This window comes from Harmonia axyridis, chromosome 7 (assembly GCF_914767665.1).
Source record: "Harmonia axyridis chromosome 7, icHarAxyr1.1, whole genome shotgun sequence".
Taxonomy (NCBI): Eukaryota; Metazoa; Arthropoda; class Insecta; order Coleoptera; family Coccinellidae; genus Harmonia; species Harmonia axyridis.
The window spans coordinates 24,347,961-24,366,769 of record NC_059507.1 but is presented as its reverse complement, the minus strand read 5'-3'; the positions used below and the strand labels follow the sequence as shown (position 1 = coordinate 24,366,769).

General features: G+C 37.1%; 1 protein-coding gene across 1 annotated transcript in view; it reads left to right on the top strand.

The window, feature by feature from the left end:
• Window positions 1-18,809, top strand: part of LOC123683792 (carbonic anhydrase-related protein 10-like) — a 315,162-nt gene that overhangs the window by 151,748 nt on the left and 144,605 nt on the right. Inside the window, exon 3 of the mRNA XM_045622685.1 lies at window positions 9,375-9,511. Within this exon, the coding sequence (XP_045478641.1) occupies window positions 9,375-9,511 (137 nt within the window). The remainder of the gene's footprint in view (window positions 1-9,374; window positions 9,512-18,809) is intronic.

The following is an 18,809-nucleotide window of genomic DNA, read 5'->3' as shown; positions in this document are numbered from 1 at the left end:
TTTCAGAAATCAAAGAGAAAACAATTCTGGGATGAACCAAATTTTGAAATATCAACTTGGAGCATGTTGATTGTTTCAATACATTTTTGAATTGAAGATTACAATTTTTTTAGTAACTTATTGTGGGTTTATTCCTCTCGATTTCAACATACAAAAATCCATCTGAGGAATGTTTTTATCCTGAATCTGCGGCTGGTAGTATGTGACTTCTGGTAAATAGAGAAAGAAGTAGAAAATAAAATTCGGGGTTTCGATAACTAAATTTGACATTTCAAGAATTGTAATTGATTGTTCGTTGAGATTGTTGAAAAATAGTTAATTACAATTTCTGGAATGTCAAATTTATTTATCTAACATCGACTTTCAGTGACAGACAACTCCACACATTTAGACTCTGCGGTTTTTCCTCATTTAAAGTTCTTCTTTAATAATTTTCAAAATGATCATTTTAGGTATAGGGTTTGATTAAGTAACCCCCTTTTTTTTACACGTAGAATCGATTGAAATAATAATAAATTCAGGTTCTAATTTGAAAATCTTGAGTTTTGAAAAATTTGAGTTGTCCAAGTTCAAGATCTTCTAATAAACACTCTAATTTTTGGCCCAATCCGCGAACAGTCTCATAATATTATGTATTTTCAGAATAGAAAATGAAAAAGTTTTTCTCGAAAAAAACTTTTTCTGCAGAAATATTGAGAAAAATATGACTCCTCTTCGACTTAATTTTTTCCATAAGAATCTCATTAACTCATGAACCGTTTAGTTCATACCCAAGGTATGGCATGTTGTTGAAATTGTCATCGAAAAAGCTATCAAATGATTTTATAATATAGGGAAGACTGGGGAGGAGTTGATACATTTTTTAAAAAAATTGTGAACTCCGCTCAATCGTTTTGCAATATTCAATAACTGAAAATGGAAATTTCAACCTTGATTATGAGTTCTTGAAATTGTCGGTTCAAAGTGTCTCAAACCTCCCTATATATAGTAAATAGTAGTATGGGAGGCTTGATACACTAAAAGGGGAGGTTTGATACAATTAGAAATAAGGTGCAAGCAATAATAAGAAATCAATATCTTATTATCATAACACTACCTAATTCCTACATAATTCGCAAGTAAACATTTTTTTTTTACTACTGACACATGCACAGGCTGAATGGCACACCATTCTCTGATGAAGATGACGATCCAGCTTGCATCTACTGCAATTCATTATTTTTGGCATTCATCAGAGAATGGATCTTTTTCATTTTCATCCTCAGAATCCAAGTCATCAAAAACACCTGTTTTTGTTTTTGTATTTATGTTTAACAGTTTTCTTGTGAGGTGAGATCTACTGTATCAAGCCTCCCGAGACGACAAATTTAGAAAATATAGGACGTGAACATATTATGATATTCGATTGAAGATCTGTACAACTGGCAACTATGTTCAAAATGAAATGCCCATCAAGAATAAAAAAATAATGAATTTCGATAGTTTTTGTTGATGAAGAGATGAAGCCTTACATAGGAAAGTGCCTTACGTTTGTTATGCAAATTCTCACATCCAATATGTAGAAAACACATTTTGAGCTTGAAAATTCTTGTTCGTGGAACGATTGATGTTGAATTTGTTACTGACACTATTTTCACACTCATAGAGGCACTGCACGCGATTACGCCTTCTTTGAAAAACCGAGGTGGGAAATATGAACGTGCATCAAACCTTCCTTTGTATTAACCCTCCCCAGTATTCCCTACTGCGTGTGCCATTTGAAATAGGGAAGTAGTAGTCTGTTTCCGGTATAACAAGAAATTGTAGAGATCTGAAAATATTTAAGGGATAAAGATCATTCTCTCAAACCCCAATATGCAAACTTTGAGCACAAAATTATGATGAGTTTTCCATGAACGTCTAATAGGACATGGTGATGAATCACCCAGTATATTCTCCTGCACTGACCTTTTCCCATCGATCTGCGAACTTCGAGCCTACATAAAAGATCGAAAACTTGGTTTATAACTCCATAACTTCCTCAAACTACCACATGGGACCGTTCTATTTACTTTGCTGCGGTCATTGTTGAACATTGCTTTTGTCAAATAGATGTCCGCTCGCCCAGTCAGTCAAAAGCCGAATTGAAAAGCTCCATTTGTTACTTTGACAGCGAAAGGTAAATTGATTGCAATGTCGGGATATAAATGAACATTGTTCTGCTAGTTCTGTGTGGGACGGAGTTGTGAAAGCCGATCGGGTAATGATGCTAATTAAACTAAAAGGTTATCACTGTTGTTGAATGGCGCCGATAGTTGGTATATTCGGGTTTTCGAAACGCCATTCGAATGGGTTCGTGGAGTTGGGCACAAAAGATGTGGCTTCGAGTTGGTTGCTTTTTTGGTTGGGCATCAGCTTTGTCGGGTACCAACATTGTGTGAAACTTCAAAGTAGGACCGCCACAGTTGAACGTAAATGATTTTAGAAATATAGGGTTTTCCAATAGGTATAACGTTTCATTTTGAAAAGGCCGCTATCTCGGCAACTGTCACTTTTGACATTTGACAAGTAGAAAATACGCCATTACCTGATAGTAATGAACATACATAGCAGGAGAATACGTTATTTTGAGTAAGCAAATTTTATCCCTAATATGAACCATCGAATTTGGCATAAGGTGCGCGGAAATGATAACATATCAGTAATACGATATTTCACTCAATTCACGAGTTTCTCTACGAAGAACGCACTTTTTATGTCGTTTCATATTTCCTCAGAATATATTGAAATAAATACCCAAATATATCAGAGATTCTGGAAAAAAAATTCAAGCGCGCCAAACGACATGAAACAACCAATGACACTAGGAGAGCAAAAGTTGCCAAACCTTGGATTTCAGAAGGTAGACACAGAAAATAATAAATGTAGGCTTGGTTCATAGATCGTCTAGAGGTATGATTCGATTACCTGGCCTTTCGTCTTCTTCTCCGTGACTTTGTCGGATTTGTAATAATTAAACTCTTTTGAATTATTTACATCCATTTACAAAGCCACAATTATACAGTACAAACCCAGTATTGAGAAGATCATAATAACGTCCTGATAATAAGTTTCTCACTACGGTACTGAATTTCGTCTTTAGCTCGAGTGTTAATTACTCGAAACGTCTTCGTCGTACTTCAAGTTTTCAGTCGTCTCGTCTTTGATTTGTTCGCGACTCGTCTTAATCTAGTCTGCGAACTGTCTTTACGTCGTACGTCTTAAGTTGTCCGAACTTGACTCGTCTTAGACTTAACTTGAACTGCCTCTCGACTCGAACTTGCTTCGTTCCTTGGCCGCAACTTACCCCGTCTACTCTGAATATCCTATCCTCCTTCCGGCTTGACCACACCCTCAGGGAAAGTAACATCGCCTAGTCCAATAAGAATTTAGCCGTACCGCCCACAAAGATCTTCGCGGATTCCTGGAAATCGAATATTCTCGAAGGACTAGAACCTGATAGACAGATGTGACACATCTGGTACGACCGTGTTGTCTTCGAACTTTCCCAACCCCCCAGTAAATCTCTTCAAGATTTACAATTCCATGACATATCTTCGACACCTCGAAGAATAACACATCCTTTTTACATTATACAGGGTGTTCGTAAATTGAACGTACAAACTAAAAGGGAAGATTCCTTAAGTGAGTTTAAGAAAAAAAAGTCCCATAAACATGGGGTCGCAAACGTTTCGTTTTCGAGATACAGAGTGTTGAAGTTTGAATTTTTTTCAAGTTTTTTTCCCATAGTATCTACACTTCACAAGATATTCAACTGAAATTTGGCATAGATATTACATTTGAGAGTTCTCACCACGTGACATGGCAATTTCGATAAAAGATCTACAGGGTGATGTGTCAAAACTGGCACTGAATTCATTCACCACAGATTACAAACTGGCCTTCCTATCATAGTTACGAGAATTTCGAGAGAATCGTTCAAATTTTTTTTCGCGAAATCGTTGGTAGATACGACAAAACTACACGAGACCGAAAAGTTTAGTATGAGAACAAAGCTTCTTTTTACATTTTTTCAAATTAACAGTTGCTCACCAAAAAAAAGTTCTGCAGAAGAACAGGTGGCAGTGTTCCAGAAAAAATATCACCCTGTAGATCTTCCATCGAAATTGCCTTGTCACGTGGTGAGAACTCTCAAATGTAATATCTATGCCAAATTTCAGTTGAATATCTTGTGAACTGTAGATACTATGAGAAAAAAACTTGAAAAAAATTCAAACTTCAACACTCTGTATCTCGAAAACGAAACGTTTGCGACCCCATGTTTATGGGACTTTTTTTTCTTAAACTCATTCAAGGAATCTCCCCTTTTCGTTTGTACGTTCAATTTAGGAACACCCTGTATGTACAATAACAATTTGCTCCCTGTAAATTCATTGAAACTGTCATGCCCTCGACACTTGAAGAAACTAATAGGTCTCCAAGCATCCGGTTGACTATCTCAATTATTTACAGGGAACAATAACTGGATCCTACATAAATATTCTGCTCATTATAAATTCAACAATTAGGAAAAATATCGGATTCCAAATTTCAAGTTTGCATATTCGATCGGAAATCACTAAAAAAATATATTTCATTCATTATAATATACATTCATAAGGTTAGTAGAATTGTGGATGTGAAAATGAAAATTCGACAAACCTTGTTCGGGCCATTACTAAAAATCAATACACGCTTCAATAACGTATTGAAATTGTTGAAATTAACTACAAAACGCTTCCCAAAACTGAAGCACATTCAGGTATTGTGAAACACCTTCTGGACCGGCAATAGTGGAACTGATGGGAAATTTTAAGCTGTTGGGACAAGTTAGTGATGTAAATAATCGAAAGCGTGTGCGTCGCTCAAGATCAACTGAGAGTATTGCTGCTGTAGGCGGTAGTGTTTACGAGAACAGGGGTTTGTCGATTTTTCATCGATCTTGACAATTGCGCTATGATTAATGTTTCTTTATGACCGGAATTCAAAGACATTGATGTGGATGACTTTTATTGTCAACAAAACGGCACTACGTGTCGCACAGGCAACGAAACAATCGCAATTGATTATTTATGTACTTCCTTGCCCCTATCTCTAGCGGTTTTCGAGTGATTTATTGATTTCCTTCTGTTTTTGTGCGAATCATAGTTTCAATTGAACATTCATCGCTTCGATAATTGAAATCTCAAAAAGCTGATAAACCTTTAAATCAAATTTCTACTGCATTCTCCAACAATGCAGTCTGTTAGTTTGACATTTTTCGTGTCATTTGTGTTCAGGAGGTTATTATGTTATTTAATCATGGAAAGCCTAACGCTTCAACAGCACTAAGAAATGGTCAAATTTATTCATTGAAAACAGTGGTTATTTGTGAATACAACGAGAATTTCTAGAATAATTCATTTTAAGCACATTATTCAGTTAATCGACTCACTATTTTCAAATTTGGAAAAAATGTAGAAGAAATGTAGAAATTCAAATTACCGAATGAGATTTAATTCGGTCAGCAACAGCATGAAGGAATACCGACAAATTTAATCAACATTAAAAACCATCAAAAGTGCCACATTCTGTATTATACTCATGAATATCCAGATGTTCCGTAATCCCCTCACTGTGTCGTCTACAAGTTATTGACGCTTTGCTAAACGTTGTCGAATTTTATTGCCACTTGGGACGGCTTCTGGATTATTTTTCAATTCTCCGATAAGAATGTTGATTGACAAATGATTAAGGGCGGCGTTATCTAATTTTTCCGAGAAATCTGGATTCGCGAAAGATGAATTCCAATTTTTTTTTCAAGTTTCAACGAATTTCATAAATGATTTGTTTCATCAAATTCACTTATCTTGAATATCTTTGGATCAAGAATGTATGCATCATCTTCTCGAATTGAAAATAACTGTTCGTCCGATTGTTTCATTGAATCATATCAAAGAAAGCATTACGAAATGTTCGAGCGTTTCATGAAGTCGAAAATCAGAAGAAGAATGGGAACGTTGAGAACGTTTATATTCATTCCACGTTTCCTAAATCATCTATTCGATTCAAATTTGAATCCATCAAAAATAATTACACTTTCACTTAGTTAATACATTTCTCTTCCTTAAAATACTTTTCATAAGAAAGTGTGGAATTTGTCACACTAAATCTTCAAATATAAATTATATAATCCCATCATAATCGCCCCCCTGCTCTTTTGCTTAGTGGAGAAATTGCAGTTTTGGGAAATCATATACTTAAGAGAAATCCAATAGATGGCGCCAGTCATGTACTGAGGGAAATCCTATAGATGGCGCCAGCGTCGGTTCTCTTCTATATACTTGATTTAATTTGATTTCTAATTTATATTCTCTATTGTATTTCTTCCTCTTATGATGTTTTCTAATGTAAATAACATAATTTGTATTTATTGGTATAAGTTTAGATAAGTTTTCTTCATTGTTTATATTCAAAAATTCTGTGCGTAACATTCTATGGTAAAAGTCCATGTTCTGGACGCATGAGAAATTCTAACCCTCTTGTTTCGTTAACTCCTTCTAGTTAGCTCCTTTCTCGTTAAGTCTATGTTAACAGGCTCTCGTTTTTAGTTCTATCTGTTGTCAGTTGTAAAACAACATAACCTACTCGGGGTTAGTTTTTAATAGTGTTCAAATAAACCGTTTAACCAGTGCAGGAATTATTTTTTTATACAGTCCATTATATCGAAGAAGATATTTCCATGGTTCTTCGAGCCGAATAGTTTCCACTTAGATAAAACAACCAAACCTGCAAGGGGAACCGGCTCATATTTTTTCCGGGGCGGCAGAAACGATAGAGCGGGGCCTGGACCCCAATTATCCAATATTAATTTCAAGCATTCTGCAGAGTTAGCTTCTGTTAGGGCGGCAAATTGAATCTCAGCCTAGAGCGGCATTTTGGCTAGCTACGGCTCTGTACATAAGAGTCGAAATTAAGTAGACAATACCTCAATAAACAACATAGAGTAACCGGCATTCCAAAAACTGTCAACGACTGAAACGAAAGTTAAATTTTCATTGAAAACGTCGCAGCTCCGCACCCATTAAAAATAGAAACAGCTCAACGCCCAAGGGAGAGAATTGATAAGTGAGTGTGTCACCGCACCTAACACAGATTAAACATCCATGGAGTCCGCTCCAATCCGATACCGCACCTCAGGCTCAATCTCAGCTCATACACCCCAGCCGACATAAATATTTCCTCCCAACCCGAAAATAAAATCTCCAATTGTACACTCCGCTCTCCCGAAAGAGTGCTTCCGACGAAATTAGTTCGTGCAGACTTCGCAGGCCTGGGGGTCATCAAGTATTCCGCACAGGGTTGGTCAATAATGCCTTAATATTCCGACTGCCATTCAAAAGGGGGACTTCTCAACGGCTCGGAGAATTGTTGTGCAAGTTTGACACGTGTTTTGTGTAATTCGTTTCCTCCAGTGGCTGCATGAAAAATTTATGATGATTCTTGTTATGTTTCCTCACACGGAACGCCGACCGACATGCTCTGAACGGCCTCGGGCCTTGGCCAGGCTGGTTTTGACTTGTTCCCGGCGTTTCGGAGGTATTGAGGTGTAACGGTTGGTTTTCGTTCGATGTGGGGTAAATGCAAACGATTGGTTTAGCTATTTGCGTTTTGGAGAGATGAGGAAGGCTAGTTTTTTCGTTTTAACTGGTGTTTGCAGATTCTTACAGCTCTGGGTTCGGTTTTGGAGATTTAGCGATTGGGTTACAGTATATAGGGTGATTCTTCGCGATGGCTTATTAGCCGTTTATTGGGAACAAATCATAATTTTGTGCTAAACATTTGCTTATTGGGGTTTGAGATAATAATTTTTCTCCTCAAAACATTTTCAAACATCTACAACTTCCGGTTACACCGGAAATAGACTAATATTTCCTTATTTCAAATGGCACAACCAGTATATTATCATTGGGTAGCTTATTTGATGACAATTTCAGCCGTATGTCTATTGGGTATAATATCAACGGTTCATAGACAATTGCTCAAGTTCGTATTCGTTACGATTATATAACGAATGATTTCAATAACTACTACATAAGCACTGCATTTCGATTATTCAAAGACATTTCACTGAGCTTGACCTTTATTTTTCTGGCGAATGTCCAAGAATATTACTATGGAAATCCTTCCAATATGGCAGGAGGCGAAACACCAAAATGGTTATACCACGTCGTCCAGGTTTCACTTATCTATACGACGTAGCTATGGTAAATTCACGGATTTTATTGGTTAATCGAAACATGAGTTATATAATCAGTTATAATATCTCAAGAGCATAGACAATATTCGATGATACACATATTCACGAGCTTGACTTTAATTTTTTTGGCAAACGTCCAAGAATGTTACTATGGATATTATCCCAACATGGTAGGAGACCAAACATCAAAACGATCATACGACGTCGTCAAGGGTATATCAACTTATCAATACGACGTAGCAATGGGAAATATATGGATTCTATTGGTTCAGCAGAACATGAGTTATATAATCTATGGAATTTCGCATGTCGTTACAACAGGTATATTATAATTAGGTCATTGGCGTTCGGTGCATTGAGACATGACATAATTTGATTTACTCTTGAAAGTAAGTAAAGTAAGTGACTCTTTCTGACTTCAAATGAGTGCGGGAATGGAGTTGAAAGCTCACCCTGGTGGAAAAATAAGGTTTTCTACCAGGGTAGAAAGAAAGTTCACCCCACTGCTAAGCTAAAAAAAAACAAAAAATCAGAAACTTTCAAGCTACCATTCATTCAAATAAACATAATATCAATAGATTACCACAGAGAATCGTACTAGGATCGTAGACATATTGGGTTCGCTGTGCTTAGAGCTTATCAGTATCAAACAACCAACGCTGACAATGCCAATGACTGATGAGCTCTAAGAAGAGCAGAATCGGTAAATCGCTACCTTCTTCCGATCGTAGCACCTTTTCCTAAGGTTATCTCTTCATTTAGACTTTAGCAAGTAAGATAGTCAAACTTATTCTGTAACTTCAAATCGAGTAGAAATGGTATGGATCGAACATAAATGCACCGGAATCGTTTCGAATTCTTATTCTGTAACTCTAGTTGGAATTGGATAGAGATACTGTATTTGGACACAATAGAAGTGAAACATCAAGATTTCTCAATTTACGATCCGATTCGTTTATTTCAATTAGAGTTGGACATGACACTGATTTTGTTTACTTAACTTCGGGTCCTGTCCGTAAGACAGTTATTTCCTTATTAGTCAGAGACAAGATTAAGAAGTGAACCAACAAAAATCTGTTCATATAATCCTTTCTATAAGATCTCCTTCTTGTTTCAGGTCCAGGATATTGGGGCCTGATGAACCCACAGTGGAACATGTGTTCGAAAGGACGAAGACAATCCCCGATCAACATAGAACCCGATAAATTGTTGTTCGATCCTTACTTGAACAGCCTAAACATCGACAAACATAAAGTAAGTTTGGATATCTCGGTCCACAAGCCGTTCGCTATTAATCTGATTACGATGATTGATCTACATAACTTATGTCAACATGTGAGCGCTGGAGTTGCCGTTATTCATTGGACGATTTGAGGTGACCGCAGGCAATTACGTGTTTGTTATACGGGGGTTTCTCAGAAGGTACTGAACTGTCGATGAACTGACTTTCTATCGCTACTCACCTTCTAAGACAACAAACTCACGTTTAATCTAGAGCAACTTGTTGATTCCATCATCAGTAGTATTATCTCTAGGACACTGATAATAGAAGACAGGGTCGGCGCGAGCAATTTTGGCGCCTGAAGCAAAGAATGTTTTGGCGCCCCTGCTGAAAAAGTATTAATAACCCTCCCCCCCTCCAACAAAAAACATCACCTGCTCCGATGATAATTCGCCATTTTTGATTTCTCTAGCGTTTCTACTAATCGTTTCTTTCTGAAGTATGATAGTTTCCACTGGGTTCCTTTTTTTTTCGGACATTTTTAACTACAATAAACTCCTGGTTTTTTTAGACGCTGATGAACAGTGCGTAAGTTATATATCTTATTCTCACATGCACAAGACTACGATCGATGAAAGATTACCTATCACACCACAAGATTCAAAGGGCGGTAAGACATGCAAAGCTTCGAAAACCAAATGGGATAAAAATATATGTTCCGCTGAAAACATTTAGCATTTATCATTAACTAGTTTCGAATTCAGAATCGCATGAATTTTCAATATGTTGAATATGTTAACAATTTCCACGTAATTCGAAACGTTGTTTTTTTCGTCTTTTCGAAGGTGGAAGGCTCTTCCACCTTCGGTGTCGGGCTCTTTCTCCAAAAATGAAAATGAACTCATGCAGTTTTTATGACAACACGCTGTCATGCGAAATTATCGGTAATGTTGATGCACTTGTGCAATTACTTATGATAATTGACAAAATTTGATTGGCTGTTAGAACTGTCGCATTGTTATCATTTGAAATCAACAAAATGTCAGATCTTGACATGTGGAAAATATAACCAGTGTATTGTCGATATGTTTGTTTCATATGACACGGAATGACCAAATTGGTGGTTAAAATTTTCTTATTATTTTGGGCCAGGTATATATTCCTCAAGTTATTCGGGATTTCATTTATATAGGGTTTCTAAAATTGGCAACCACCTCATTCGTATTGAGAACAGCGCCATTGTTCGATCCTGAAAAGGCATAAGAAATGCTTCCTCTGCAAATATCAAAAGTCCACCCACATTTCCCAATTGAATCAAAAAAAAAGTTGACGAGAACCGAGCTAGAGGACGATTTCGGCTCATCCAATATCGACGGTTCGTTATATATATCGTCCAGTGGCGTATCTACAATCGGAGCTAGGGATTGACAATTTTCATTTTGGGCACTTCTTCGATTTCGTATTCATGTATGGTTCTGACGAATTGTCGCCTTCAATTACTTCGTTCATTAATAAATGTCTTCTGAACCGAAATTCGGAACACAAGTTAAATTTTTATTCTGCAATATGCACTATATCATTAATCGTTTTTTTTAACAATTTTATTGAAAAAGCAAATAAAATAATAAAAGCATTGATGAAAATGTTTATTGCACACTGTGTAGTATTTTTTGACATTTCACATATCATTTGCTCTCAGTAGATTTAAGAATAATTCTTAGACTCTCGTTATTGTACACGAATTTGAAAGTAATACCAAGTACTTGAGACTGCTACTTTTTTATCGTGTGAAGAAAATTATATTTCAAATTGGTCTTCAATATGACAAAGAGTGAGTTGACTAACTTTATAATGCCGTCCATGCTTCTTTAATTTCTCTGGATGAGAACCATGTTTTTGCAGAAGAAGGAATTATATAATTCTTCTATGGACCCATCCAATACAACCAACAGAATTTTTATGAAAAGGATTCCATACTACACTGTAATATGTCAGCTTGAAAAACAGACGAAATCGCTTTCAACAAAGAAAACTCCTTACAATTGCGTATCACAAAACCAAAACTTTTCATGCCAATAGAACATCTCTTATACAGGGTACGGCAGAGCTGACTGACGAGTTTCAAAGGCTTATTAAAAAAAAATGTGAAAGTTAGAGAAAAACGATTTTGTTCATTCGAAGCAGTAGGAAATATTATTTTTGGCTCAAGTATTCAAAACCGTTTTTCGTTTATCTGAAGCGGTATGGCAGGGATTTTTTTGCTGGTCTCAAAAAAAGAAATCGCAGATGCTCAAATCTGGTGAGCGCATTGGCGAACCCACGTTTCCTCTCAGTGAGACCTGTCTCTCTGGGAACATCTGTCTCAAAACAGCTAATAAAGTTCGAGCTGTGTTGGCTCTAGCGCCATCCTGGTGGACTCAGATCGTTTTCTTCAGCAAGTTTTTCCAATTCAGGTTGTAGGAAGGTTTCCATCATTGACACATAATGCTGGGAAGTTACTGTGAAGGTGACATTTTCCTCCTCGAAAAAATAAGGGCCTATCACTCCGAATTGAGACACAGCACACCTAACTGTGACATTAGGTGAATGGAGTGGTCTTTCATGGATTTTTGATTGTGTTTGCAGAATGGACTGAAACGTTGGCCGCTGAGTCGCGATCACAGAACATTTATTTCGTAAAACGTGCGAACGCCAAAGCCTCGATGCACTACGGTCCAAATAATGGTGCTGACTAAAAACTATTGACTTTAAGGAATACAAAGACCCCTTCCACACTTACCTGACCCCACCACATCCCAAGCAATGACCTGTCAAAACTCGTCAATCGGCTCTGCCGCACGCTATATGAGGAGAAAACGTTAGTTTCTGATAGAAAAGTATTCCTCAGTATCTCACATCAGTTGGTCCCAATTTCTTCGTGGACATCATCGTTTTACACTTCCTTACATTAAGAAATAATCCATTCTTTATCCACCTAGTCTATTAATATCATTTTGCAAATCGAAAATAACTCCTTGGCACGCCACTGTGCTCATCCAATATAAACGGTTCGTTATATATATCCCGTTTCATCGATTGGTATCCGGGACTCCTCCATTGTCTCGACTCTGTCCGATATTTATTTGATAAACATCGGCGATTTCAGTTCAACATTCGCTCCCCTATTTTTATTGATGCGATTTTATACTTTGGAAGTATCCCTCCGTCCCCTGGGATCCTCCGGGATAAGTCGTAAAATATGTATGTATGTACGTTTTGAGCGGCAACGCTATGCAGAAGTGTCATGCGGATTCTGAGAGACACGGACAGTTTCGAGATTTCTGTTAGGGATGCTGCACCTCGGTGTATCTAGTTGGGATGAATTTGTAGTCGGACGTATGGTATGTCATCCGTCTGGATCTGTGTGTTATAGGTCAGGTTTATATTCGTCTCTGAAGGCTCTGAAGTGCGATTCTGGATATTGATATTGCTGGATCTGATACAATGGACCGGATGGACTTATTGCGGGCTTATTCTGAGAGAACAGCAGGCTATAAATTTACATGAATGTTGATAATTTTCTAATTTTGAGCTGAGAGGTGACTTGACTCTGGGCAAATTTAAATTCAAAATCCGTATGATTTTTATCCCGACGACTAATAGTTTTGAATGCAAGTGTGGTGATTCTCAGTCAGAACCTTCTCATGCTTAACATTATGTTTTTTTGAAATGTATGTTCTAGTGTTCTCGTTCTCTCTTTAATTTGTTCGTTTGATGACGATAAAGATTATCCCGACTTTAGCCTAAACGCGTAGGAAAGAAAACTCCCCTCACCGTCGTCTTTCTCACCCACTACTAAGCTAAGAGGAACATTCTCAATACCAGTTATTTGAAATATAAGAAGGGTACAGCTCGGTCTTGTCTGGTCCTTGTGGTCGTCCTGGTTCTCGTCGAGCTTCTGGTTCTCTTACACGCGATCCTTGGACCTGTCCCTCGCTTCCTAGGTATTTCCTCACCGTTCTTACAGTACCTGGAAGAACTGCTTTTTGCATTATTAGATATATACTGACTAGATCCTTGTTGCTTGATATTTCTCTTGAGACTTTTGGATTACTATTCCATTAGTTGAGATGATATTAGGAATGATTTTTGAAATTTCTTCGACACCTTTTTGACGCATGATGTTATTATTTGGTATTGCTACGCCGATGAGTATTGCTGTCTTTTGATATTTATCGCCTAGTAGTATATCTGGTCTGTTGTGAGGGACTGTTTCATTAGTCAAAACTGTACGATCCCAATACAGTTTATAGCGTTGTTAATTGTAGTATGGCACTTTTTCAGAATGAATTAGTTTTAATTTGATTGCCAATTCTTGGTGTACCTACTATCTTTTCCACTGCATCGTGTCTCTCTTTTTATTCATTTCCTGCAAACATTTGACATCCCTCCGTGATATGTTCAATTGCCTCATTCGTTGGACACCTATATCGGCATCGATCATCAGTAATAGTACCATCATTTATGATATGCTTGCAGTAATTTCTTATGAGACCACTTGGTCTTGGATGGCTAAAAGAAAACCTTCCGTTTCTGGATACATCGCACTTGATGTAAGTCAATGGTTCGACGCTTCAATGTCGACATGATCCTGGTTCACCTCGTTGAAATTTCTTCCATGCATGGTCTTCTCTCTCCATCCTTGCAGTTTTTGTTAGGTTTCCTGGTGGATGTATGAAAATTGCTGCTTGTGAAGTTGTGAAGGTGTTGATTTGTCTGCTTCACACAATATTTTGTAGACCTCTAAAGTACTTGCTTGATCTCTGAAGTATTCCTGTAGGCTTTCTATCTGTCCATCAGTAAGTTCCTTGATGTCCGTCAGACCCCTGCCCCTTTATTTATCGGCAGTGTTATCCTCTCAACGCTGCTTTTCGAATGGTGCTTGTTTGTTTTTGTCATCAGCGTTCTCAGTTTACGTTGCAAGTTTTCGATGTCTGTTTTGCTCCATGGAACTATACCGAAAGAGTATGTTGGAATTGAACATGCATATTTTTTGATGGCTCCCGGCGTGTTCTTGCTGTTGAGGTTTGTTTTTAAAATTTTAATTTCTCCTAAGGAACTCAGTAATCTTGCTTCACTCTCTGGTGGTTGATTCGTCGGTTCTGTTTCATTCCAAGGTATTGGTAATGATCATCCGATTTCATTGCTTCTATTTCCTGTCTATTTGAAAGAGTAATCGTTTCATCTTGAATTCTTCCTCGCACTAAGCTGAGGGTACGGCACTTGTCCAAACCGAATTCCATACCTACTACATCTTTTGAAAAACTTTCCATTTTGAAATGAAATGAAACCTGGATGAATTTCATATTCAAAACATAATATTTTGACATTTTAATTCAGATATGATTTTTGGCACATGACTACCACGGCTGGCTCAGATGTAATCTAATCTTGGGGTACGATGTCCAATCACTTTTTTCATTTTTTTTGGCCGCATATCGGTGAAAACGCGGCGAATGTTGTCCTCCAAGTTGTCGATCGTATCAGGCTTGTCGGCGTAGACTAACGACTTCACATATCCTCACAGAAAATAGTCTATCGCCGTTAAATCGCACGATCTTGGAGGCTACTTCTCGGTTCCGGAACTTGAAATTATGTTGTTACCAATGGCACATATGGCACTTTAAGTTCGCAATACTGTTTTTTGCATGTATGGAAAAAAAAATCAAATTACTCACACCTCACACTTCTTCTTCTTCTTCTTCTTCTTCTTAATTCGAATCCAAGTCTTGTAAATCCAGCTTCAATTCTCGGTGGACGTAGATACCCAAGAGTGTCTCTCCATCTAAACTACAAATTTTTTGGGTTATTTGCAGGGAGGGACACAGAAATGCCAGGATAGAAGATTTTCATTGGATCTCGAGTTCATGGCAAGAAGACGCACCCATTATTTCTCAGAAATTTGTGAATTTTAACTAAAAGGTTTCAAACGAAATAGAAAAAAATTAAATACCTGATGTTATTACTTTTGATCTAGTGTTGAGATACAGGGTGTTTCACAATTGACGCGTCGCGTCAATTATGGTTGAGTGATGAAACTTTTGAATTTTTTTTAACACAGTATCATTAGGCTCTATTAGAGCTGTATTCTCTAATTGTTTGGAAATACACAGGGAGGACCAAAAATTGAAACCTATATGTCCAAACAAATGTTTTTTTCTTATGGTGTTGATAGGATCCGAAGTCAGTGTAGACAACCACAAAACAAAAAATAACTGAGAACAATGCTGTAATGCATTCATTACAGCACTGTTTTCCAGTAATGTAATGAACTCATTATTATCCTCAAATACAGAAATATAATTCAGTATAAAAATAACTGAACGACAAAAAACTTCGAACGATCCAATCTTATCTCAAAAGAAACTCTACGAGAAGATGCATATAAGACATGGTCGTTAATATTGAATGAATAATGTACGAGCTCCAAAACATCCATCCAATCCATTTACCAACTGTCAGTACATGAAAACAACGGACCTTCATGTAAATTTTCAACGTTTTTGTACTAATCCACCCACGACGGCGACGTTGCCAAACGGTCGTAAAAAATCGGACCCAACTCCGACCCTTAAACGACTCGAATGCTTCCAGATACCAGCGGATAAATCACGTCAGCAAACCCCCTATTGAATTTTCAACAGTCCCCAAGAACACTCAGAAATAAAACAGGGAGATAAACCCGGGTAAAGCGAGTGTAATCTTCCTTTCAACTTGAAGAATCACCGCCTCTCCCCCCTCCAGTCGAATCTCCATCGCGGGGGGATGCTGCATTTTAAATCCGGCAAATTTCCGAGTTAACAAACCTTAAATAACGTCGTATGACAAATGATGTGGAGACGCGTAGTTTCCGAAAACCGCCGGCAGGGGGAAAGGTCATCCATCATTCAATCACTGGCGTACGCCATCTAGCCGTGGTCTCCCTAATGATCCGGACCATTATACTCGATTCAAATCACGTGTTGTTTTTACAACAAGTTGCTACTCTGGCCCGACCCTTACTTGCCTAGGCTTCGACTTTAATGGATACGCTGTGGATATCTTCGATTTCTCATTCTCATTATTTTTTGTCGCGTTTTGATACCCCTGTCCGATTTGCATGTCGGCGCGGCGATGGAAATCGTTTTTTTTTATTGTACCGACATTGTACTTTTCGATAATGATTTTCGTGCGCTTCAATCATATCTGAAAGGCCTCGTGAATAGTTTATGCGGAATGGAAATGAGTTGTGAATACAATCATGAAGAATGACAATAGTTGGAACGACTTTTGTCGGATTGGGTGTATGAATGTTTTCATGTGTGAAACCTTTATTTATGGGGACGATTACAGTTATGCGTTTTAGGACAGAAATGTTGAGACTGGTTTTATGAAAATTAATTTGAGGAAAGTATTCTCTTCTAATGGAATCAAAATGAGCAATTCAAGGAATCGTAACAATCAGTCACCGCCAATCATGGTCATTATATGAAAATAGTCAATGAAATTTCAAATGGAAGAGTATATTTCATTAGAAGGTTGATAGGATAAGACTGACTATTTCACACTCTTGTTGAATGAATCAATGCAGCAAAAATGAATCGAAATTTGAAGTTTGAGGTCCGAATGCTGGTTTCTTCAATCAATGGGCCAAATTCGACCGATGGTTTCAGAGTTATAGGCATCTGATAATTTGTTTTTTCAATGACTCAAAAGAATTATGATGTATTATTTCATCTCAATATGTTTTCAATAAGGTTGATAACTCAGAATATATTCTCCACTTATTGCTGAAATGAAATAAAATCTACCATATAATACTCTTCGGTGCTGTCAAGTTGATTAATACGTAGAATAGTATTTGTTACCTCTCCGCCTCTTAATTTCTATGTCTCGTCTTTTGAATGATTAACTAGGTGACATTATCTTAGTATCCCTTCAATTCAATCGAATTGAAAATCGAAAAATTGAAAGAAGTTAACTCTTACAGAATATCTAGGAACTTAAAATTTTTGAAATTGGTTCGGAGCTGATATGCTCAGGTTACATTCGTTAAAAGGCAAAATCCAATAGGATGTTCCGATAATATAACCAAATTTTGTTTTCCTGATAATTTCAAAACTACAGATTCGTTCGAGATGAAATTTTGCATGTAGATGTAAAATAACATTTCATAACAACAGGCCAAAATAGGTTGAAATTAAGTATGTTCATGTTGAATAATAACACAAATTTTTAAGCCAATTCATGATGAATTACATCTTATATACAGTTTTGTATTCCACAAAGGGAGAATGAATAAATGTCTCTTGATGCCAAGTGAGTGTGTTTAAAGAAACAGATTGGATCTTCAAGCTTTCAGGAATAATGTTGCAAAGTTACCGATTCCTATATCCACCAAATTTTTCTTATATCTCCTAAGAAGTCCTCTCTATATATATACGATATTATCCATCCAAATATTGTGCGCGCTGAGGGATGGATAAATTTGAATCTTCTTCAACACTTCCACTTATGGCAGCAATAGTTTCTTTAGAAACGTAATCCATCATCTTTTATTGGAGTTGAAATAATTGAAAGGAGAAGAAAAACTTTCTATGTCGACAACAAATGTTTTACTGAAAAGGCTTCTACCTCCTAGAAGATGATCTCCTAGAGATCATTCTCAGGCTCTTCTAATTGAAAAGAAAACGAGCAGAGCAATGAACATAAAATGTGATTTATTCAAAAAAAGTGAGTCCTCGTTTCACCAATTTTTTTCATGGGAATCTCATTACCCCATGAACCATAGAGTTTTCACCAAAGGTATGGCATATTGCTAAAATTGTCATCAAATAAGCTATCTAATGATGTAATAAGATACTGGGCTTGCCATTTCAAATAAAAAAGTAGTCTGTTTCCGGTATAAGCGGAAGTTGTAAAGATCTGAAAATATTTTAGAAGAAAGATCATTTTTATAAACCATGTCATGCAAATTTTGAACTCAAAATTATGATTAGTTTGTCATGAATGTCAAATAGGCCATCGCGGTGAATCACCAAGAGTGACAGGCCAATTGAAAAGTCCCCAGTGTACCATAGTAAAAGAAAAAGAATTTTTGGCAAAATTCGATTTTATTTTTCAACATAGTTGCCTTCGAGGGCGATTATAACGATCTTCCAACTTTTCGATAGCATTTTTGTAGTACGATTTGTCTTTCCCTTCAGAAAAGGCCTCAGTTTCGGCGATTACTTCTTCATTGGCGCTAAATTTCTTTCCAGCGAGCATTATTTTGAGGTCTGAGAACAGGAAAAAGTCGCTGGGGGCCAGATC